Here is a 25,567-nt window from a genome sequence, read left to right as displayed (position 1 = left end):
AGAAAGTCTGATTACCCCCGATTAGAGCAACTTCCCTCGCTGCTTATCATTGGCTATGTAGACACTAATCTGAGTGCTGATTGGTTGAAAAAGGATCTGAGCGCAAGGCATCCCCCGGGGCGACAAGGTCAAGAGTGATGAAAAGTTCCCATTCTAAACTTTTTCCTCCGATTTAGACAATTACTCGTACAAATGATGCAAGATGTGGACGGTTGGATGGTTATTCTTATGTATTGAAAATAAGAGACATTGTGGAAATTACTGTAGGTACCATCATCAATATGTATGTGAAACCCTGAAATCTAAAAGGGCTAGCAGCTTCCAAACATTTCCAAACAATTCAAGCAATTTCAGCTTATTCAAACAAAGTATGGATCTGTGTAGTGGTTGACCTTTTACTGAAATATTGGTAAGGCAGTGACTGTATCGCTTTGTAAAAGAAAAAGAAAACAACTTTTAAAGGTGTTAAATGCGAGATTTAAAGCATTTATATTGCCTCAACATGGCGACAGCTGAGCTGAGTTGATTACAACACACAGAGGGAGACTTCATTCTCTGCTCAGGTAGACATGACTCCTCTATATCTTTACACAGCACATTATTGTTTGCTGCTATATTTATGCTCTAAATATTGTATAGAGAATATTTAAATGCAGTAAGTTGTGTTTTCAGCTATCAGGAGGTGCAATAATGGCTCTCAATAGTGAAGCCTATTAATGTTGATATAAAAGAGATGGATTTATTTGAGCAATCCAAATATACACTATGTATATTCTGTCTACTTGATGCACATCACGCCAGGAGGGATAACTTTGCATCTGTTTGTGCAAAACTGAGACCGTCAGTGGTTGTCGCCCCTTTCAATCACCAGCCTGACAGTGATATCTGGGTCAAGATACATGCTGTTTAACTGACAACATGTAACTAAAGTTTTTCAAATGAATCAAGCACATTAAATCATCTCTGGTTAGTTGAAAGTTATGAATTCTGGGCGTATATGTAAAAAACACAATTCGCAACCAGTTCACTGTATCATGTTGTTTGGTCCTTACTCTGAGGAAGGTGAGGTCCCGACTGCGGTCGATGCTTGTGATCTCGAGGTTGCCCATAACGACTTCACAGTTCTCGTAGTATTTCCTCAAGGTGCGGTACTGCTGCTCCAGGTCCGACAGGGTGCTCAGCTTGTTCTCTGTACCAGCGCATACTAGAGAAATAAGAGACAGGGACAGACGGATACGACTGTGTTAATACAGGTTTGATTTACAAAACACTCACAGACAGGGTCCCACTTTGTTTTGTCCAACAGTTTTGACTGAGAAAACAGCTTGAACATTGACCATTGATGTCATTTTCTAGTGATCTGACTGTAGTTTTTAAAGACTACCAACAAAAATTAATTCCAAACATTGCTTTATGTATAGATTAAAATAAATCAACTAGAGAATGTGAACAGGGATTTCATATACTAAAAAGCTGGTTTGTGTGTCTGTGTGCCAGACTTGTGGTTTAATAATCATTCAGAGATAGTGTAGTGTAAACATGAGTCCGTGGACAGTCAGCTGCAGCACCTGCTCAGCTGGCCGGGTCATGTAAGACTAGGAAGTCACTGGACCTCACTGCACCCTAACCGCACCTCATATCACCCTTGGGGCACACGAGGCACATGAAAGCTCTTCAGCGGCTAGCCGGGCTGCTCATTTCACAAGTAATTAAGACCCCACCACCACCACCACCACCAGCAACCTCATGACGACACGAGCCATCTGCCCAATCGGCTGTTGATGCCCACTCTACTGTAGCATGACAACGAACACACATATGAATACATGGACTCGGACTGAGAAAAAAAAGCTCATAAATCCCAAAGTCTGTGTGGAATCAGACAGCTTTGTGTACAAAACAACAATCAACCAACAACCCCTGGCAATCAAGATTTTGTTGAAGCATTCATTCTAAGTGTCCCCTTCTGGACTTAAAGTACAGTGTGTAGGATTTGGCGGCATCTAGCGGTGTGGTTGCCGATTGAATCCAACTGTATACGCCTTCACTCACTCCTCCCTTTCCAAGACTGCAGTAATGTGAGCCACTGAGTGCAAAACCGTGGTTAATGTCGTTCGACTTGCTCAGAGTGGGCGTGTCTGTAAAGGGGAGACTCGTGGGTACCCATAGAACCCATTTTCATTCACATATCTTGAACTGATGAAAATAGTTCCATGAATAAGATATTCCATTTCTGCTAACAGATCCCCCCGAAATGTTACACACTGTTCCTTTAAAATACAAGCCACATTGACAGCGTTACGTTGCCCACACTGTTTTAATCCAAGCATGTTCTGTAAAGCTGCTGAATTGCAGCCAACTTAAAGACATGGACAGTGACATTTGTTCTTTTGAAACATTATAATTTAGTTTCATTTGCATTGCCATGGCGGTGTGTTTTCTCCCGCCTTGCGCCCTCTTGATGACAGAGGAGCCATCGGTGTGACGGAGGGGTGGCAGGTCCTTCCCTGAGTCTTGTCACGCTGTCACCCATGAGCTGTTACCTCTCTCTCTGAACACCTCCGCCCTGAAAGATCTTTACTGACGCTTTGCATTTCAATCCAAGATCCCTTACACACCCCTACTATACACTATACTTTCTTTTTTTTATGCCATACATCCCCCTCAATCCAACCTGAATCTTAGCAATAAACAAAGCCAAACTCATTTACCCTTTTTTTCTCCACACTGTGGCAAAATCTTTCATTTCTATTTCCTATTTACTCCCTATCATTACGCCGCAGACACATATGGGGAAAAGAGGATTCGGCCTCAAGGCATCGCAGGCTGTAAAGACAAATGGGATTGTGTTTAAACACTTCCACATCTAAGCAGATATGAGATGAGCGGAACTATTCCGATGTGAGCTGGACAATCCCCATAAGAGCTGGCGGTGATTAGCTAGGTTGCACATAGCATAACGTGCTGCTCAGGAATGATATATGGCAGACCTGGGTGTTTTCAATAACAGTTAGCGTGGGCTTGAGGGGAGCTGGGTTGAGGGTAGAGGGGTGGGGGGGTCATAAAGTGAGGATAGGTGTAATAAACTGTTATTGCACCCTTGGGGCAGGGCGCCGAGATCAGAGGAGAGAGGCATTGTGGCATGTGATGTCTGGTGAAATTTACTTTTTTTATACCTATTTGCTTCCTCAAGCGTGCCTTCAGTGAGCCTGCTGACTTTGAAACCCGTCAGGAGCTATGTGAAGCCTATATGTTGTTTTTTTCCCCATTAGTGATTTCTAATGAAACACTATTAAATCCTATAGCTCTGCATGAGCCTGAGATGGCGCTGACTGCCAAGTGAACCACAACAAAACCATCTGTGCTGGGTGTAGCGTATAGGAAGTGTGAACTGTTGCAGGTTTACTGCAAAGCCCGGGGATCGTACCGGTAGTGTGTGTGTGTGAGTGTGTGTGTGCGTGGACGTGGGCAGGCCGTAAATAATAGACCTCGGGATGTATTTTCCCCCCTCTCACTGCATGATCGAATCAATTTGTCTCCATGCTCAATATGTTACATCTGAGCCTGTATATCACGGTAAAGGTTGTATAAAACACAGTCTCTGCTCTTTATATTGGCGCGGCCCGCCTACACAGGAGGACATGCTATAAGACACCGACTTGTTTAACATACTGCCTATGATGCAGGAATAGACTGCGGGAACAGATGAATCTTCATATTGTTTAAAACTTACCGCTGCTCTATAAAAGAGAATCCATCTTATCTGTTTGATGGATTTCACTCCGCGGCACACTTAAAGCAGAGAATGCCAATGAGGTTCAATGTCTCTGTTCCATATATATAAAGTATGTTTGTCCGTGTGAGTAAATTGATTTAATTTGTTTGCAGGGGGATTTCATCTCAGGAGTGATGGATTAAGGCAATGAATCATAATTATTCACGATTTTCCAATAAATGTAATTAATGAGAAGATTATGAGCCGATGGGTGGAAATGCATATCTGGCTCAATTTATATGGTCTAAAAGGGAATTTAATTTTTTTTTTTTTTTTTTTTTTTCTGCATTGTTTTTGACAAAGACAGCGAGCTTGTGAGTAGCCTTGTTTATCCTCTCATCACTTTTTCAACTAGATTTACCGCCGTGCGGTTGTATGCCTCCGCCAACCAGTCAAGTTGCAGTTTACATCCATGTCTGTCCTAAATGTCATCACTTCATAATTTTATCCTATTATACATGTGTGTGTCATAACTAGCATATCAATTCTTGAGTAATGGCCAAACATGTGTTTTGTGAGGTCACAATGACCTTGACCTTTGACCACCACAATCGAATAAGTTAGTCTTTGAGTCGTAGTGGAAGTTTGTGCCAAAGTTGAAGAAATTCCTTCAAGGCATTCCTGAGATATCGCGCTCACGATAATGGGACAGACGTTAGGTCACAGTTACCTTGAACTTTGACCTTTGACCACCAAAATCGAATTAGTTCATCTTCGAGTCCAAATGGGCATTTGTACAAATTTGAAGAAATGATGACAAAACATATTGGAGACAAGGCAAAATTGCATATTTATAAGGAATGACCACGTGTTTGTAGACACCAAATATCAAAACTGACAAAGTAATAACAGCGATAGATAGATAGATAGATAGATAGATAGATAGATAGATAGATGCGGTGTACTTGTAAGTTTGAAGTACCTGTATGTGAGTGGAGAAGCTATGACAATGAAAAGAGACTCTCTCTATTCTCCATCCATCTATCTTTCTCTCACAAATCAGTCACAACCGTTCTGAGGGACAGATGGGTTGGTAGCTGGTTTTAAATGGCCTCCAAGCAGCCCCCATGTGTCTCCACCAGACAACCAGACAAGACCCGAACGCATCCATCACTGTCTCTGACACAATCACAGTGTCACACTCAGCTATAGAGGGAATGCAAACAGTCAGTTCTTTACATAAAAACAAAACAAAACTGTTTAAATGTTTGCAAAGAGACTGAAATGCCCCATCCATCTTTTTTTTTTTCATAAATATCCTCTGCAGGATTACGTCGGCACTGCACTGCACTGCTGTGGTTTCTGCTCCTCGCCCCAATTCATTTCATAGGTAGTGCACACAACAACTTCATCAATAGTGCCTTGTGCGATTATTGAATGCCTATAAAGCTGGCGAGTCTCTGAGGTTTATAGGCTCCTGCCAGGGAAGCCAGCAAAAGGTCATCCCAATAGCCAGTAACTGACTGAATTAAATAAAGTTGCAAATGTCACTTCCATAAGTAAACACTGTCAATAGCTGAGCTGGGCTAACGTGCCTTGAATAAACAGGAGGACCTTGTAGAAGTTGCACTCAAACACTGCCTCGCACAGGACAGAAAAAACCCTACATTTTCTGTTACCGAATATAAAAAGTGCCACATCTGAGGTCAGAGCTGTCATTTGTCCCCTAATGTCCCCCTGATGAGCTTTTCTGGCTAAGTATGAGTTACAAGCCACTGCTTCTGATGGTAATCATGGCCCAGATTATTGTCCATCTGCTGAGCGGCTTAATAAGCATCAGAAACAATAACTAGACGAGCGGTCGTGATGACGGCACGGTCCAGTAACGCTAACCTCTTGCTGCCTTTCCGAGCTCTGGTCACCTACCAACAATGCTGTCGCCGTCTCCATATGGTCCACCGTAAATTAGCATTCATGCCCTCGCTGGTGCACACACGGCCCCAACACCTTGTGGGAGTTTTTGCACAGCGATGCCTGCAGCTGCCAGAGTGTGCACCATTCGCTAACAGAATGACCACAGTGCATGCATTTGATATATTTCAAATTTGACTAACGAGCGGTCCATGGGTATGATCAGTACATGCACTGTACTGTTTAGTCTCACCATCCTCATTAACCCATTTTCTAGCAGCAGGCTCTCGTTAGCAGCAGTCTACTCTATTAGAACTGAGGGGGAAAAAAAACCTGACAACACAAGGGAAAAAAACTATACCAGATTTTTCAAATACAAACGTGAGAGCATACTATTAACCCATGTAAATACATGCATAATATGCACATAACATGCACCCTGTGGGAAGTGTGTAAACATGTTTACCTTCCACTACATCCCTGCAGTACATTAAATATGTTTTTTTATGTAGAAGAACTTTTTTTTTTTTTTAAGTTATTTTTTTGGGGGCATTTTCCATTTTTATGACAGGACAGTGGATAGAGTCTTGAAAGGGGGGAGAGAGAGAGTGGATGCGGAAAGGGCCACAGGCCGGATTCGAACCCGGGCCGCCGCGGTCAGGACCAAGCCTTAATACATGGACGCCCGCTCTACCAACTGAGCTAACCCAGGCGCCCAGAAGAACTTTTTTAATCAATCTATAGCCTAGGTCTTAGGGGTGGTGGGAAAATCGATACAGCATAGTATCACTGTGTGGCAAATATTGTACTGATACACGGACGTCAAGTATCAATCTTTTATTATATAAAATGTTAACCTCTTAGCAATCCGGCGGGCCCTGCTGCTATTCTGTCTTTGAGAGGTTGTAGCGGGCTCAGTCCTAAAGCTAGAGTAAAGATACTGGTATCATATGAAACCAGAAGACCTAAGGAATCAATGTCATGTTTGCTTGTCAGGAAGAACGCTAAATACCACTCTGAAATTATGCTACATTTTAGTGAGGAAATACTGGGATGGCCATTTTCAAAGGGGTCCCTTGACCTCTGACCTCAAGATATGCGTTTTATCTTTTTAGATAAAACAGATGTTGACAAACTGCATCATTTGCAGTTGAAAAAGGGTAATACTGTATATCGCAATATATCTTATCACAATACTCTACTAATTCTACTCACAATACAAGTCGCAATACTATCGTGTCATGACTTAAGTATGGTGATAATATGGTATCGTGAGGCCTCTGGTGTTTCCCCCCCCCCTAACAGGCCTATAGCTATTTAAACTCTCATTCTCTCTCTCTCATATGTTTGGTGTGACCGAGTGCTCAGTGACACTGTAGCTGTAAATGAGAAAGCCTGGTGTTGCAGGAAGGACAACAGATGGAGGGAGTGGAGGTTTTGAGTGGAAGCATGCAAACAGTAATCAGGCCACTGATAATACGCTACTGTCATCTATCTGTGTGTGTGTGTGTGTGTGTGTGTTGTCGGTGTTGTTTATGGTTACTGTTGCTATTAAAGGAGCAAATTAACAGCCATGTAACATAATGTAGCACAGTATGCATATTTGAAATATTTGGATATGAAGTTTGCAGAAAATATCTCAGATTGTTGTGGACAAACTGGAGATGGTTCATTTATTTGAACACAACATACTTTCTAATTTGAGAGTCACCAAGAACGCTTTTTTTGTTGGAAAACCTGGTCAGAATCGGTCAGTCCAATGCCTAGAAAGCTGCACCCTATCCATGTATTCTTTCTCTGTATCTCTGTAGGATTTAAACTTGTCTCCAGACAAGGAAAATCCATCCAAGTCACAGGGGAGTGATTGGCTGACACTGACATACACCTCATTACCCCAAATCCTCTAGCTGCTTCTCCTTGACTGAATGGGCTGCTGACAGTAGCTGTAGTGAAAAGCCGTTTAGGCCCTACACTGACCAGTAGAAATGTGTAGAAATGTATTTGAGAGTGTGTGTCCAAATGTGCACGTATGACCCTCAGTTTTGGCTTACCCTCGCAACGCACAAGTAGTTGACCAAGCTGAATGATTTTGCAGAAAACTGTTCAGTATGCAGTTTACTCCAAACTCTGTTTGTTTATAATTCTACTCAATTGATTTTTAATTAAAAAGGCTTCCTGTTATTTGCACTGTAGCCTGATTTTAATGCTCTGTGGCTGTTGTCAGGAATGTGAGTTCATAAAAATGTATAAGTCTAAACGTACTCTAAGTTAAAATCAAATATAAGCAAAGATTTATGTGATGGCCGCATCTGCTGCCACACAGCTGATTGAAATGTCAGTAACCCTCCTGCACACGTCTCAGTTTTCTTTAGGGTTTACACTTAATAGTTAATTATCTCCTCATTGAGTTTCAACTTTTGACCTCATGCACGCTGCACCTACATCAACAAACAGATACATGACACAGAGCTTCTGTTTTGTACATCATACTCATAACAGTTTTAGTATTGTTGGCTACATTAGTTTCTATTTGTAGTGCACACATTTAATTAACCTCTAAACAATCACACTTTAGTTTCTCTTTAGAAAACTTTGCAGTAAATCATTCTAATTTGTATTTCTTTGAGTTACCAGTGCTGAGGGTGCCACTGCTGGAGGGAAATCTTTTCAGGCAAAAGATGCACCCCCTAAAACAGAGCTCTAAAATACAGGAAGTGGCCAATCAGAATGTACCAAGTGCCCAACAGAACATGGGGGGGATTGGGATTTCTAATTTAGGGATTTTGTCTTAAACTCTTAAACTTGTTGCAAAAATATTCATACTGATAAACTCAATGTCTGGGTTTGTTTTATTTGTAGTTTAGGTGGTAGTGTTTGTCTTTGTGTTACCCTTTTGTTTAAAAAAAAGGTCTGATCAGCCAATAAATATGTTCCCCTTTGTGTTCAGTTTGTTGGGTCAGCTCAGTCTGTTCAGTTTTATTCAGTTTATGTTAAGTTATTATAGCCTGTGTTTAACTATGTTTAGTTGACCCCTTCCATGGGTCCAGAATTTTGTGGCATATCATGTAAGTTTGTTTCATTTTTGGGTAAATAAATGTGAAAATCCACCTCTGACTCCTCATGACTGCCAGCTCAGTCCCTTACAAGTTATTAAATATGTTTGTTTTTTTCTATGCAATGACATGTTGCATTGAACTTAACACGTGGAAGAAAACTTAGATAATGGTGTGAGCAGCTGGGATTGTATCTATGTAGTGGTCTTTGTCTTCAAAATGTAAACCAGTCAACCAGTCAGATGCTTTTTCCTCTTATTTTTTTTAAGGATTGTTTTGTGATTTGCCATCGCAACCGGTTGTTAATAAATACAGTTTTTACATCAACGATTGATGGAACTTCTTTCCAATAATTGATTTTGTGTTGTTCATTCATTGTTCATTATAGCGAAACAAGAAACTTTGAATGAGCACATTCAGGAAAGCAAGCAATGGCTGATGAAAGCAATTATTAACAGTAATTATTGAGTTTAAACAAATGGATGTCCAGTGTCTTGTTGATATGAGGCATTACGATACATTATTTTAAATATTATTTTGTGCGCTTTACTTCAGAGGACACAAACACAAGGCCATGACTAAATCAAATGTAAAAAAATCAAATCAACCTGCATCATTATCAAGGAGAAATTGACAGAGGTCAAACTGAATTTCAAGTACGTGGCGTATGCATTGTTCGTGATGCTGATGGCTTCGTTTACAACTGTTGTTTCCAATTTACTGCCGCTAAAATGATCTGGTATTAGCTGGAAGACTTGTTTCTGTTCTGCAATGAGGAAAGCCTGATGAAATTGATGTACTACTAAGGCTTTAAACGGTTGTATTTTGTGGTACATGTTTTACTTAATCAAATGCTCACAGTATTCAAACTGCAGGCTGAAGATGCAGCCGAGCCAACAAAATTATGTTACTGTTATGGAGCGAGTCTGACAGAAGTCAGTTCACCTTTAGATTCCTCCCACTGTGTGATTTTGAATGAATGTAAATCATATTGGCAGTGAAGAGAGTAGACGAGGAGGGAGTTAAACTGTTGGACTATGTTGATGAGAAGAGGAAAGGTGGCGTATCTCAAACATATGTCGATACTGCATGTGGTAGCATTTTTTGTACCTGAATAATTAACTCAGGACAACTGTTCCTGGGCATGAATGCATGACCACCAGCTGCTGATACCCCACCATTATACTGATTACGCTGCAACCAGTGGAGGGCAAAATGAACCAGGTTAAGTGAGATGCTGACAATAAGACACACATAACTAAATAGCACCAAAAGCACCTTTGTCATTTTCTCCAGAGCCGCCATTATCAAGGAAGTAGGTGGAGGTTTTGTTTAGGTGGAGGAATCGGCTGCTGCTCCAGTAAGGTTTGAAGCAGCCAATGGAGAACCCTCCAGAGCTGCTCTGGATAGCGCTTTAAAGGTACGCCCACAGACACTTTGTGGTTTCAGAGCTTGATTTTAGTGTTGAGTGAGGTGGATGATAATAGAGTCTGTTTAACCTCCTCTATGATGAGGCCAGACCATGCCTCTCAGAAAGCAGCTGTACGACAAGTTTAGCTTGTTGAGCCGAGAGGAATTGTTGACCCTCTTGTCAAGGACCTGTATTCCCTCCTCCTGAAATTTTACTGCAAAAGTATTTTGATTGAATATAATGCCAGGAAGGGTCCCCGATTATGTTTGAGGTGCCAGCTTCTCTCACTTCGACTTCCCGAGCTAGAGAGCTCTTACAGCTCAGCCAAGAACCTCACGGTTGACTTTGGTGTTGCTCGCAGTGTGAACGCAGCGAGATGAATGGGAGAACAGAGTCACTAGTGCGTTATGCTTTGGATCATCTTTACTGAACATGGTTGGACTTAATTTCCCTTAATAATTAAGTTTCTAGAATATACTTATTTTTCGTTTCAGAACATTAATCAAGTATCTGTCTAGTTATGGTTTTGCCAGCATGTTTCTTAATGCCTATACAGGACTCCAGTAAATATAAATACAGTCAGCTTTTCAAGGTCTGGCTTTTTATTTGGTTTATTTTAACTTCAGGAGGTCAGTGTGAAGACAATAGAGGATCAGCTTGTGTCAGCGCAGTTTTGAAGCCTCGAGTTCGGCATTTTGGCCGTTGCCATCTTGTTTTTTTGCAACCAGAAGTGACACGAAAGGGTGGAGCTAAGTACAACCGAACAAGACAAATATTACAATTAAGTTATATGAACTGAAAACACACTGTGAAAGGGTTAAAGTTATACGACGAAAACACAACAACTCCCAGACCGGACAACACCGTGGTAGCGACCTGTCAATCACAAGGTAGCCACGCCCTAAAGCATACCCTGCTTTATGGTCTACATGACTCTAAATGGGACCATAATTTACTAATTGAACATCATGCTGTATTGAAGAAGACTTGAAACTAGTGACTGAGAACATAAACTCATGTTTACTGAGGTAATAAATCAAGTGAGAAGTAGGGTAATTTTCTCATAGAGGTTGCCGCCTGCTCCAAGCAGAACAGTGATTTGCAGTTGGACTCATGTTACCAAACCTGTTTTAGACTCAACTGTTTGTGAGTGCAGGTACAGTATACTGTATATATATATATACAGTGAATGTGTGTGTGTGTGTGTGTGTGTGTGTGTGTGCGTGCACGTATCTGCACATGTGCATTCAAGGCTATGCGTGTGATTACTGTATTTCATGGCAGAACCTGCCTGACTTTTCTGGAGCTCCAGGCAGAGCCTCTCCAATCACAGACAGTTTTTAAGTTTTCCCAGGGAGGCTGTGCCTTTGCTCTTGCAGTCTCAGAGGCTCCTTACTAACACAAGGTGGAATTAAATGTATGCTCTTTATATGCTAATAGTAGAAAGAGTAAACCCCCGAGGTGGTTCATATCCCAACAGTCTGCTAAAGAGAGACGGTAGATAGGCTGAGCAATGGGGTCAAATGAACAGCTCACATCCTAAATTGGTGTGCATGTGTGTGACAGTGTTGGACGTGTGTGAAAGAGAGAGAATACTTGGTGCATGTGCGGTGGCTTTGAGCTATTCTGTTTTCAGCATCACGCTGACGAACTTGACTGGACCTCAGGGGGCGATCAGTAAAACACACACACACACACACACACACACACACACACACACACGATGCAGATAAAGGAAAGCAAATAACCTTTAACACACACACACACACACACACACACACACACACACACACACATAGTCAATAACGTTTCCCACCAAGCACGGATTTTCGTCAGAAAAATTTGCATGGAAACGTATAAAACATGATTTTGTGAGTTCTTATGAATGATTACGCACCGCTGCGGAACATTTGTGCGGGGGGAAAAAATATTCAGACGGACCTCGACTTCCGCCAGCGGAAATAAATGTTTGACCAATGAAATCCTTTGTTCCAATTTATTATTCTCTGCCTGGATAGGCGAAAATGGAACACGGCAAAACGGATAGTTCACGCCAGACCTGGTCGTTTGAAAAAACGAAAAATCTCTCAGAAGCGAAGGCAACAGTGGCTAAAACCTCTTTGGGAGGAGGCCCGAGTTGAAGGCTTTGAGGGATAATTATTTTTGACTTTAAGAAGAGCAACTTCTTCCTGTTTCTATTTCTTTATTTAATAAAGAAATATTGTGTATATAAAAAGAATCCAACATGTGACCAAATCTGATAACGTGCATAATGTAAAAGTCAGTGTTCAACCGAAAGGCCAGCGTTCTCACAAATGGTGTCATTTCATTACAGAAGCTACACGGAAATTGATACCGTACATTGATGTTAAAATATTACATGCACGACCTTTAACATCTGACTTTATCTTTGTCTCCTACCGTCTCCTTTCAGTTTTGACCCCTATTTTTTTCCATCTCCCCTCAATTTTGATCTTTTTCATTTCAGATTTAATGCGTGACTTCATTTATATTCTCAACCACTCCCACTTAATCACAATCAGTTCAGTGGGTCAGATATTTACCGAGGGGGGGAGCCTGGAAATTGCTGCTAGAAAGAGCGCCTCATAATATAAAGTATTAGGTATTCTATCGCTGTCCCCTTTGGGAGCTATCTGTCTTCATAAAGCATCAAAAAGGGACTGCAAAGAGCGTATTCATTGTGTAAAAAAGGTGAAATGCTGTTTAAACACAAGTAACTGTATCCAGGAAAAGTCTTACTTACACATTCATACAGTCACAGCAGGAGCTATATCTTCTACTGTTGGCTACTGAGCATCTCCACATGGGTAGCCGTGTGTTAAGCACACTGCTTAAAGGCTCCTCAAGGGTAGTTGTTGAGGAGTGGGGGAGAGTAGCTCCCATACTTTCCTCACAAATCTTTTCCCAACAGGTCTGGGGATAGGAACCACTGACCTTCCATGTGCCAACCTGCTTCTCTTGCCTCTGGGCTTCCCATCCCTGTATCTCTCTCTCTGTGTCTTCCTCAACTCAGGCCCAGGTGTTAGAATCCATCCTAGTCCCCATTCTCGGAGTGAGAGAAATCCTCTCTGATAGTTTCTCTTTTTTACGCTGCATCTGGGACGACACGCTATCAATTAAGCCAGCAGGCCAGTCAAAGTGTTGCCTCATATCCTTCATGCCTCCAGCGCATACCGGTTTCCAGCCCCCATGTGTGGTCCTACCCATGAATCTTAATCTTGTACCCAAACAGTTGCCATCAATTATCCTGGCTGCTACTGCTAACTCTTCCCCTGCCTCCCATTTTTCCCCATTAAAAAAAGCCTTTTTTTCCTCCTCGCTGAGACGGAATTGCCTCGCTCGCTTGCCCGGGAAATGATTTCTCAGCAGGCTTGTGGACCCGGTGCTTTTCCACAGGTGGAAGGTAGGAAAGGGGAGGCAGCATGTGTGTGTATTTCTGTGTTTATTGTACATGTGCATGCAAGCATATGCGTTTCTCTGTGTGAGTTATTTGTGCAGTGGGTTGATATTAATGGTTTATCTCAGTCAATTTATTTGCGAGAACATGTTTGGGAGCAGAAAAGCTCACCACGCTGTGTGGCAGCAAAACAGAAAATAAAAATGAAATTTAAATCGTACAGATAAAAAATACTGCATATTTAAAGACTATCCAAAACCAATTCAGTGGTGGCAGGATTTAACCAAAACTAGGATTTGTCAAAAATAATTTGAGCTGTAGTCATAGGAGTTGATCCAGGTGGTCAAATTTCAAATCTGTTCACTGGATGATTTTCAAGATATTTGTAGATGTTTAACAGTTCTGGCTTGGCGAATAAACCCTGGCATTTAACTCAGAGTTTATAAAATAGAACATGTTTGAGGACAGAGCGAGATTTAGTTTAGTTCCTTCTTTAGTGTCCTTTCAAAATAAACTTCTGATTCAACATGAAGTTAGATTTAGGCAACACAACCACTTAGTTAGGGTTATGAAACGGTCGTGGTTGACGTTAACTTCAATGATGCGATTGCGATGCAATGCAACTGACGAGACAAAATAAGTCAACATTACTTTTAGTTTCACACGGGACACGAACACTGGTCTCCTGGTTGAAAGTCTTGTGTTAGTTTAACCCATCCACCACCCCTCCTGCCTTAGTGGCCATTAATACTACGTCACTTGCTCCGACCGTCGAATAACGCCACAGGTGGGTTTACGTTGGAGTTAGTTAAAAGCCCGGTTTGTCACATACTGTTGATAAAAGTGCCTCCGTACGTTGGTTTTCGATGCCGAGGGCCACTGCCCAATCGGCAGTATTTCACGAGCGAGACCGCGTTGCCATTAACAATAGTTTGAAGTGTTTATTCTGTATGATGCAGTGAGGAAAGTACGTTGGCAGGTCCTCTTCGAATGCACAAAGCCGCATGAAACAGCGAATCACAAGAAGGCATAACATCCCCACATCTTTAAATGCTTAATTTTCTCCACCTAACAAAAGACGAAGGTCTTTATCGATTTAAACGTTCTGTTGAAATTATCTGAACTTTCTATTAAGTTTTTTATTTCTTTTCTGTCATTTTCGTCAATGTCAAATAATTGCAGAGGGAGCCCTTGATGAACAAAGAGTTTCCCTCATAAAGAAGAAAAAGAAAAAGAGAATCTGGCTAACGGTGCAACACAAATTCATTATGCTAATTTTACATCTAGAATCTCATTCAACAGGCAAGCATCTCTGGTATCTCTGTTTTCTCAGCCTGTCAGATAGGGACACTATTTGTCATTCAGGAGTCTGCATGTTACATACGACAGACATGTCTGAAGCTGTCAGCGCGGTAAGATAATTTATTCCATTAAACCGCTGGAACACAGTGACGAGCAGACAGGTTCAATGTTTATGTGTGAGGCATCAAGATGACAAGAAGACACTGCTGGAGGCATTTCATTGTCGGGGTGCATTACTGTTCCTCATCGGTCCTACCCGAGGTACCTCTGATGTCAAAACAGTCTATAATGAGATTTACAAAGGGGTTTACGATGGGATTCTAATTGATTTCTTTTGGGAAGGGAATTTGGAATATACATTGACCAGTGTAGTACGCCAAACTACCTCTCATTACTCAGTTAAGGCACTATTTGTTTGAACTTCTTTGTGAGATGCATTTCAGTAAATCCAGCTACCTGGAGGCATCGCCTGAGGGCAAAGCCTGTGACAACACAGAAATCCAACTTGTTAAAGGCCCACTAATCCTAAACAGATCATTTTAAAGAGTAGGGCTTCTACATGTGAATTAAACTTGAATGTGCATGCTGTTGTTTATATTTTTAATCTAAAGAATAAGTCCAGTCTGCTCTGAATGGTCAGCTGGCCCACTCTTTTGTGATTTTTCAACCGAACCAAACTCTTCGGACTCCGCTCCAGCTCCGCTCTAACTAGCTTTGGCGCTAGGCAGGTATTAAGCCGTCTACACATGATCAGCGGTAAAATCGCTCTGCTCAGGCTTTGCCACTGTTTTCCTAAGGGAAGAGCGGTGCCACAGGATTAGGCAGAAGCGCTACCCTTCACTCGAAATTCAAATTTATTGCGCTCAAAGTTCTAATTATTTCAACTTTGACCTCAGTTGCCGCTGACCTTTCAAAGCACAACCAATGAGAATAGCTGCAACTGCTGTTGTTGCCTAGAAACAGTGAATGGCGTTCCTTGATCTTTTTGGGGAGATATTTTACCTGCTGCCTCTGCAAGTCTCTGCGCTCTACCTCGCGGTGAGTGAAGAGCAAATATCTTATCATGTGAAGGCGGCTTTATGCAAAATGTTTTACTTGGTGACATCACCACGTAACAGAAGAAAAGGCAGGACTTCAAGCAAGGCGCTGGCAGAGTAGGGGAGAGTAACTCTCTTTGGCATGGACTTCGGGCTTTGTAATTTTGCAGACTTTTTAAACAAACAAAAAACCATAGAGCACACAAAAGAAAAGGGAAAAGGCAAAAGTAGATCCTCTTTAATGCTTTCAAGTAGCTGTACTTTGGTCTTAGCATCAAAAACTAGATAGAGAATGAAAAGTCTTTAGACTAAACATTCAGCAATACAGCAGTGTAGCCTCCGCAAATGATCTTCCACAGTACAACCACCCTAATTAAAATTGTAGTTAGTGAAAATGCTCAGTCACAAAATGCAGAGGGAAAAGACCAAAATTAAAGTATCGATCAGTAGTTGATGTGCTCTTGCACTCCACCATGCAGAACGAGAAAATCCATGGCAACAATTACACACATTTACTAAATTATCTTCATAACTGAAATTTCTGTATTTTCAACAAATTATAATTATGGCTGCAGTAATGCTACCATAACAAACAGTTTTGATAATTCATACAAACATGAGAGTTAAAACTGACTTTCCCCTCGAGTTACAACATTTAAAAAGTGACAGATACAGTTTCAAGCTTTAGATGCAGCATTGTTTGACTAATCAATTCTAATAATTTTGTTGCAGCCCTATGGGTTATATTTAAAGGGGACATACCATATTCATTTACAGGTTTATACTTCTATTTTGAGGTTCTACTAGAACATGTTTACATGCGTTAATGTTCAAAAAACACTTAATTTTTCTCATACTGTCTGTCTGAATATACCTGTATTCACCCTCTGTCAGAAACGCTCCGTTTTAGCGCCTGTCTCTTTAAGCCCCTCCTCCCAAAAAAGCCCAGTCTGCTCTGAAAAATATGGTGCACCTTTGTAAAGGTAGTTCTCAAGCTGTGGTCGTTATATTCTAATGAGCCGGCATGTGACATAGTAAGGGGAGCCAAATCTGATTGGCTTGCTGAATCACATGTTTTCTGATCTAGGCAGCCCACAAACAACTGACTGGGTTGTCTTATTTCACAGTTTGTGGGTTAGGAGACACACCATATACCCAAATGTATTTGCACAAGCACTGAAGAAGTTTTTCACGCTATGTCCCCTTTAACAGTGTTGTTTGAATGTTGTTTTCCACACTTTTTGAAATACTTTTTGCCCCCATTGATAGCTCACAGAGTTACATAAAACAGGAGAAAGACATGCAACACAGATTTGAACTGAAAAGTTGGTGTTATGTGTGCAGACATACAGGTTATTCTGCTTTTTTTATTGCACCACAAACTCCGAGAGGAGCCGCTTGTGATTCTGCTGTCCTTGTCACCTTGCATTCCTTTTTAATTTGCAGCGGGACCACCCTTTTCATCACGCCCCAGATCGATTATAATTTGTTTTAAGGCTTAGCGGATGAATGTAAATAGCCAGGCGCTGACGCTTAAAAAGATATAAGCTAACACACCGGCAGGCCAAGCAATCAGCTGGGATGCAGATAGTAAATTCAGTGTTGCTTGTAATCTATGTTCTTATTAGAGGAGAGAGCAAATACATCTTGTAATACAATATCAGCCTCAGCAATAAATTACCAAGTGGCAGAGAGCTGCAGTGGTCAGGCTAAATGGATTGTGCAGTTGTCGGGTGTGTGTTTACATGTATGTTGTAGTATAGTATGTATTTGTAAGTGTGTTTGTAGGCACCGTATTACAACTAGGAGAGGATAGAGAGAGACTGCAGACAGAGGGGAAAAGATGGCTTACACTGCAAAAGAATGAAAGTCATGTTGTCCCTATACTAACTTGCACGCTATCTTTATATTCAGTTTTTTTTTTCCCATACTAAGATATTGAATATTACAGATGACATAAGAGTAGTGTTTCCCAGTGAAACACTAGAAACTCCCTGGGAGCTGAACAGAGAGGTGAGAGGGTTTCTCTTCGGAGGCAGTGACTGGACTTTTAGCTCACCTCACACAAGTAAGAAATCACTAACTTTCATCACCCTCTATCAGAGGTCAAAGAACATCAAGTCACATAACACACCGTATAACTGCAATTAATAGCCCAGGATTTTATTTGCTTCAATCACTGAACTTAACCGGCCTATATTTGGGTCGGGCGTTTTTATGGGACTGGCCTTTTAATTCTTTTCACACAAACTCAAAAGATGGAAAATATCATCAAATTATTTATTTAAACCAGTATGAATATTACTTGTATTAAAGTTAGCTCTAAGACAGTTAACAACGCTTGTTTTTTACGGCACCCAAGGATTTATGGCACTCGGCATACCGACACAACACCTCTCTTTATCCTCTGAAAACCCACCTGCCCATCAGCGACGAACCTATTTGGCATACTGCAAAGGGGTGAAAACTAAAAAGAAAAAGGTGGAGACACTTTTATTTTTTAGCCAGCGAGGTAACGAAAACAAGCATACCCAACAACACGGTGAAGGAAGAAGAGAAAAATATTGTTCAAGTTAGTTAAAGTGTGGTCTTCGTTTGACGAACGAAGTTAGCAGACAGTGAGCAGCAATGGACTTCACATGACAAAATTCACAACTTGGATTCATTATTATGAAAAAACGTTTTGAATCTTTTGATCGGTGGACCCTTCCGAACTAAAGGAATATAAATAATCAAGGAATGGACGCATATTTGGACTTTATGACCGCTTCAAAGGTAAAATCGCCACTTTTTATATTTGTCTCTCTTGTTTTACATGCCAGTAAATCTGAAATAATTTTACTTTGGTGCTCACGTTTTCTGTAAAATTAACTGAACGACTGAATTGTGGAGAATCTAACCGATCTAACGACAAAAGTTACCCGCCGTCTTGTTGAAAGCGAGTAACAGTGACTCAGCGTCTAACGGGGGTTCGGCTTTTAATCAAAGCTTTACGGTAAATAATGAAGTCGCATATTCAGACAGCAAGCAAATAGTGAATGAGACGAGAGGTTCAACGGAGGGAAGTGAGTTTGAATTATTTGCTTTTATTTCATTGTTTCTTACATGCAATTAAATGTGTTCTTTTGTCTTTGCCATTATTTATAATGTAGTGATAAGATTAAAACCAGCTGCACCCAGTTCTGAAATGTCAAAACAACATCATTCTTAAGACGCTGTCTTTTTTTTTTTTATTCCCTGATTTATTTCCTGCTTTGACAACAGACAGACAATCTCTGTTTGTCTTAGTGTTTACTTGTTTGATTTGCTACCATTATTACCTCTTGCTTTATAATTTCCTGTTGATATCACAACACGTAGTGTTTTCTTGGAGGCACTTCATGACGAACCTTATTTTAAAATGTGACTGGACAGCCTTCAAAGATCACAGATGCTTTCTTCAAGCCCACCTTATTCCCAGCATCCTTAAAAAAAAAAAAAGAAGTGGCGACTGAGGTGTCCGGCTTTAAATAAAGTACCCTGATCAAAATGATACAGATTGACATTTTTATATTAATAAACTGAAATAAATGTCCAAAATCCAGTAAACAAATGAACAATCATCAATTATCATAATTAAAGAATCCCTCTAAAAGAGCATATAAGCCTATTTATCTAGTTTTCAAACATATTATGTTTTTTTATGCCTGGTCAATTTGGTGGCACATTTTAATTAGCTATAATATAGGAACAGGCCACCATGTAAACAGAGGACACAGCAGAGTGGAGGGGGTGAGAATGATGAACAGGGTCTCTCTACATAAACTCCATCGTCCAGTGAACTCGAACAAACAGCCCACTTCAACTCCTTCCGTGCAATCTTTAATTGTTTGTGCGGGTAGATGCATCTTTGTTAGAATGTGTACATCTGGGCAGCTGCTCAGTTATTCATTTATTGTGCTCTGGTGGGCCGTTGTGTAATTGTTTCTACCACCACACTGGAAGTGGCTGGCCAAAGGAGCTTAGTATTAATTTTCCCCGGCCACAGCCAAGGGATTAGATGTGCTTTCCCCTGGCAAGCCTGTTTGGCAGCCACACTTATCTGCAGCGACTTACAAGGCTTATTGAACATTAGCATGCAATTATCTTTGATGGTCTAACTTTCCTGCTGGCTGACAAGACCCAATGATTCCCTGTTAGGGCTTTTTCTGAGGACATGACATGAATATTAAGGTGCAAGGAAAGCAGAGAAAATAAAAATGTCATCTATAGTAGAAATGGACTCTCAATAAAGCTGGTGGCACCCTAGAACACGTTTAAAATCCTGATTGATTTTGAAATGCTTTGCGTCGTTCATCACACGCGGCTATGGATCTCACAGATTGTTTTACCTCTCAGTTGTCGATATGCTCCGACTATATGACTGTTGTTGTGTGCAAGGTGGAGATAGCGCCGGTAGTGCCAGGAGCCGGAACAGTTTGTGCCACACACAGACCTTCCTCACCATTTCACTTGAAAAATCACACGGCCTTCACATAGAAAATTCATACTGTATGTATGATTAGTGCAATATATGCAATTCAGATTTTTCTAATAACCCCATGAAGGTAACATGACCTTCGTTATTTAGGGGGGAGTTTGAAAACAGCCTGGGGCCAGATTTACACTTTCATGCATGTTATTTCTGTTTTATTTACATTAGGGACATTGACATGTATTTTATGCTGCTCTGGCTTTGTTGGAGAAACTTTCCGATGTGACACAATCTGCAAAAGTGTGCTACTTCTTTGCCTTTCTTTCCATTGACAGGTCTAGTGCCTCGTTTCCACACAGTTTTGGGAGATAAGTTAATTTTGTGTTTTCTGTTTTTCTCCGTCCAGTCTAGACAAGTCACATTTATAATTTTTTTCTGAAAAAAAGTGGAAGGAGGGGTTTCGCAAACACATCGGAGATCATGGAGGTTCCCATAGGAATGAATGAACTTTGGGTCAACTCGCATACGTACACAGACCTATGTGGAAATGAGGCGTAAAGGTATTGATGTGCAAAAGCTTTCCAGTGTGAACATATATACACCACTGTGAAGCAAGGTGGTAATGGACATTACTGAATCAGTCCACAGTTCCAGTGTCTGCGTCTCCTGCACTGATCCCCAGACTGGTTTCGGAAGCTACTAATAGTTTTATCAGAAGTGCAGTCGGTTTTCCTCCTCCTTGATTACCTCAGAGCCCCCACATGCCTCCAATTAGAGACCACTTTACTTCCCTTTGGATCGCTTAATTCCCCTGCACCTCTCCCTCTCTTTGTTTTCCCATCCTCTGTCTATCACCCATTTCCTTTGATTGCCTCTTTGCTCCCTGCCCATGTTAAATCAACTCTCAGTGAGAGTGAGCGCAAGGGGGGGGGGGATCAATTCTCTCCCTCATCAGCAGTCAATATGTGGTCGATGGCGAGAAAAGGAGAGGAGGCAACTCTATTGATGATGGAGGAGATGTCACACCTGATTCTCTCTTTATGTCTTGCTCACCTGGGGCCGCTGTGATAACATTGGTATTGATTCTAACTAGCCAGTGCTGGCTAATTCAATAATGGCGGAGATGTAGCTGGAATCAAAGGCAATTACATTAATGTGCTGTATTTTTTTTTACTGTAGCTGGAACAGTTGATGTTAAAACACCGAAGTGATTGATTAGAAGAACTGTGCGAGCGTGTGTTTGCATAAGTGTGTACAACTGCAGCAGCAGGTGTTTTGGACAAGGCTATGACTTGTCTCTTGACTGTATGCCAGCTCATTGCCTCCTCTCCTTAAATGCACACACACACACACACACAGGTTACCTGCAAGAGTTTATGACCAATGACCCCCTCGCTGTAAATGGATTGGATGATTAACTGCAGTCTGGCTGTCAGCACAGAAAGTGAAGAAAATGACTGAAAAGTCCTTCATTAACCCTGAGGTATTTCCATATAACCATGTGTATGTACACACACCACATCTTAATTGTTATTTTATATATTATATATTATATTTTACTTAACTTTGCAACTTTGTTAAGTTGCCTTCTATCTATTTCCTTCCTGTTTTATTTCCAGCTCACTTACATGATTGTTGGTTTTGCTATTCTAAAAGGCACAATCTCTGTATAGTTTTGGTCATTTAGGATTTGCAACGTTCTTTATAAGTCAGTCTGTGTCAATGTATTGTCCTAAATGCTAAAAGTGTGACTGAGAAGAAGACATAGGGGAGGTTAAACACAAACATAAAGACAAACAGTAAGCCAGAAAGACAGAGAAGGACACCTACTGGACCACAAGTAATCAGGATTTTAGTCGTATAGGTGAGTGTAATAAAGATTTCTTATGCTCCACTATGTTATCAACATGAATTGATAATAAGTGAAGTAAAAGGGTCTGTCAATGTCAACTAAAGCACAATCATACAAACCTAAACGCCCGTCAAAGAATCAGTTGTTCTGCGGCGGGCGTCTTTGTGAAAACTTTTGTCACAAATGTAGCCGTCAGGTGCACAGAATGAGCAGAATGAGCAGAACTGGCCTGGCAGACTGTGTAAGACAAACACAGACACGCACTGATGCAAGACAAAGAGCTTGTTGAGCAATGACTGCACTACAGCACGTACAAGATATGCTTCCTGACACATAATTTGATTTTAATGAACAACAAGTCACAAAGAATGAAGCTCAAAAAGCCTGTTTCCATCGGCGTCCATCTGCAGAGTTAGGCTAATGAAGTGCCTGGCACATAGCACCTGGGCAGTTAGTCTGATACAAGCACACAGCCTTCTCTCCAAAACCACATGAATACATACAGCGAATGCATGAGTGTGCATCAGAACAGCACGTCATCTGTCAAGTTTAAGTGCTGCATGCAGCTTTGGAAGCTGATGGGGAATGGCATAAAGCAAGATTTTAGTTTGAACTATCAAAAAGCGTCTCTGAACTTGTGGTTTTGCTCAGTGAAGGTAAGAGCATTCCCATTATCCTAGAAGAAATAAATGGTGACGAGAATATGGACTGCTTTTTTTAGCTACACTAGCAGCAGGGCTCAAGGGCTGGCAATGATGACGCTTTGGTCCAGACTGAAATATTAGCCTCAGCTGTACTTTGTGTATTTTCTAATTAGGAAACAGTAGCATGCATTGTCAAACGTGCATGGCTTAAGTGCATTTAGGGCGTGTTCATCTCCACTTTTGCTAGTTAAATGGTGCATACTCTGGGCGCAAAGTAAGGCGCAAGGGGCAAAGGGGTTGTATTGGAGTGTCATTTCCCATTCCCTTTAAAGGCACATTGCTATTTAGATGTTGCACAAATTGGAGAAGCGAGCCGTTTTCTGCGTCGATAGTGTTGTTTTTGAAAGGCTAAACGGCAACAAATATGGATTGAAGCAGATCTTTCTTTTGGACAGCGCTGTGGAGTTATTTGAAATGTTTGGATCACACAAGTCAGAAACAATCCTACGCGGCCAGCGGTGGAATCTAATTTTACAAATAGCATAATACTAATAATATTAGTGTAGCCTGATCTGTATCTGCAACTGTGCAGAAATATCGGCTTTTAACAGAATATGTTTGAAATATGAATGAATAGACGTAAAAAAAGCCGCACAACATTCAAATGTCAACGTTATGAACAAAGCTTCAAAGCTTCCAACTATTTGGTACAGCCCTAGAATTGTCTTATGTGTTTCATATTCTGTTTACTGATTAGGAGGGCAACTCTGTTTACTATTTGTCGCTGTCCAGTGACTGAATTAATGTTGCCGTGGCATATTGTGAAGGGAGGGAAGGGACAGGTATTTGGTCCTTGGCCGGTGGACCTTCTACCTCTGCCGTCTCCCAATCCTCTGTCCTATCAATAACTCCATTTGACTGCATATGAGCAAATGCATCAATAACCTACACGCTGCTGGGTGTCCCTGTGTGTATAGCAAGCAGAGTGTAGGCCTGTTGTGAACCCACCTATGTAGACGGGCGGAAGTACAGTGCATTTGCTACCTAAACAATGTGGCCGCTGGCCGTGAAAATGACATCTGCGTCGGTCTGAAACTAGCGATGACAGTTGCACTGCGTTGTGCACTTGTTGTACCGAAGACAGGGCCCAGAGTCTTGTTCTATTTACACTAGCAAAGGATGCACTTGCCCATTTTGAGTGACATGAAGTGACAAGTAACAACAAAGTGATATTTTGAATCTTGTAATTCTTCCATAACACTTGATATAAACCCAAAACTGATAAACCCCGGCTCGTTTCAACTATTGTTCGGACTCGGTTTTTCACTTGCTAGAAAAAAGGGGACCAGGTGGGCAGAATCCTTCTCAGGTTGATTAAATGAGATTGATGAAGAAAAAGGGGGAGAGAAGAAACAAGAGGAAGAAGTGAAGCCAAACTGCTCAGATGAATCAGCCAAGTCGGCCCAGCCAAGCTGTCAGAGGCTGGGTAGTGCTTTGCATGTAGTGTAACAGATCCCACTCTAATATTCTTGCACAACATTGTGTACGTGTGTGTGTGTGTGTGTGTGGCAGCGTGGGATTATCAGCTCCGACTGTCAGCTAAGACTGTCAGCCCTTACTCTGTACATATCTAAGTCAATCATACATATGCACAAGCAAACACACACATACACTCCTGTCTCATAAAAAACACACCATGCACCTGTCACACAGTCTGGCTCTCTCTATCGTGCTCTCTCTCTCACACACACACATGCACATTTGTCTGTTTTATGTCTGCCTCACCCACTCGCACGCTCAACGCCCACACGCATATTATGTACACAAAACTAAACAAGATGCTCAAGTACTGTATGCGCTCACCCGAAGTGACAGCTTTTCTGAACACGGAGCGAGTTAAATCCTTTTGCGTTCTAGACAGCAGCTTGCAGATTTATGATATATTCCCTCTCTAACACAGACGATGCAGCAAGACACAGCTAAGAAATCCGTTTTATCTAAGTGCTGTGGCACGCCAAACTGGCCCAGATTGTGACTCTGTGACCATTTAGCCCACTTTACGAAACATTTTAATTGGCTATAACTGCACATTCTAATTATCTGTAAAGTAATGGATGTGCTCCATGAAATATAGCAATAAACATTAAAAACAAAGGGAAAAAACAACCAGGATGCCTCACTGCAACGAGGGCACATCTTTGACATGTTGCACACTAAAGCACACAAGGCCCTTACATTTGCAAATATGAGGGCAGTGCGTACATTCATACTTTATGCGGAAAATAAGTGCCTCTGACACCTGTATTTGTGGACTTCAATTGGAAGGGAAAAGTCTATAAAAACTCACATACACCTCAACATCCCACATAAAGATGAGCTCAGATGTGTAGAAGAGATTGATGCCCGCGACACCGCAATACCAGACCTAGCAGGAGTGGAAAAAAGCCCAGCAGACTGTGAGGTTGTGCTTCAATAAAGCAGCTGTGGTCATGAGCACCAGAGCAGTCAGCGGAGTGCAAGACTCAGGGATGTGAACCAGATTATGTGAAACGCTCGCCTTTAAATGCCACTGCTTTATCCAAAGCTCAAAATGCCCAGTATGCGTAATCGATACTTTTTCTATCCAAATTTATTAAAGACTGGAAACATTTTTTAGGACTGTGACGAATCACCTGTCTCCCGATTTGATACTATCACAATACTTGAGTGTACTTGGGTGTATTGCGATTTTTAAGTATTGCGATTCTATATTAGGATTTATTGTGATTTTT

General features: G+C 41.3%; 1 protein-coding gene across 4 annotated transcripts in view; it reads right to left on the bottom strand.

Moving 5' to 3' along the window:
* Positions 1 to 25,567, bottom strand: part of erbb4b (erb-b2 receptor tyrosine kinase 4b) — a 361,102-nt gene that overhangs the window by 187,710 nt on the left and 147,825 nt on the right. For all 4 annotated transcript variants that reach the window (XM_074659614.1, XM_074659616.1, XM_074659615.1 and 1 more), the window contains exon 2: positions 1,053 to 1,204. In XM_074659614.1, the coding sequence (XP_074515715.1) occupies positions 1,053 to 1,204 (152 nt within the window). The remainder of the gene's footprint in view (positions 1 to 1,052; positions 1,205 to 25,567) is intronic.

The sequence above is a fragment of the Sebastes fasciatus genome, chromosome 14 (genome assembly GCF_043250625.1).
Source record: "Sebastes fasciatus isolate fSebFas1 chromosome 14, fSebFas1.pri, whole genome shotgun sequence".
Lineage (NCBI taxonomy): Eukaryota > Metazoa > Chordata > Actinopteri > Perciformes > Sebastidae > Sebastes > Sebastes fasciatus.
Note: the sequence above shows the minus strand (reverse complement) of the source record. Positions and strands in the feature narration are given on the sequence as shown.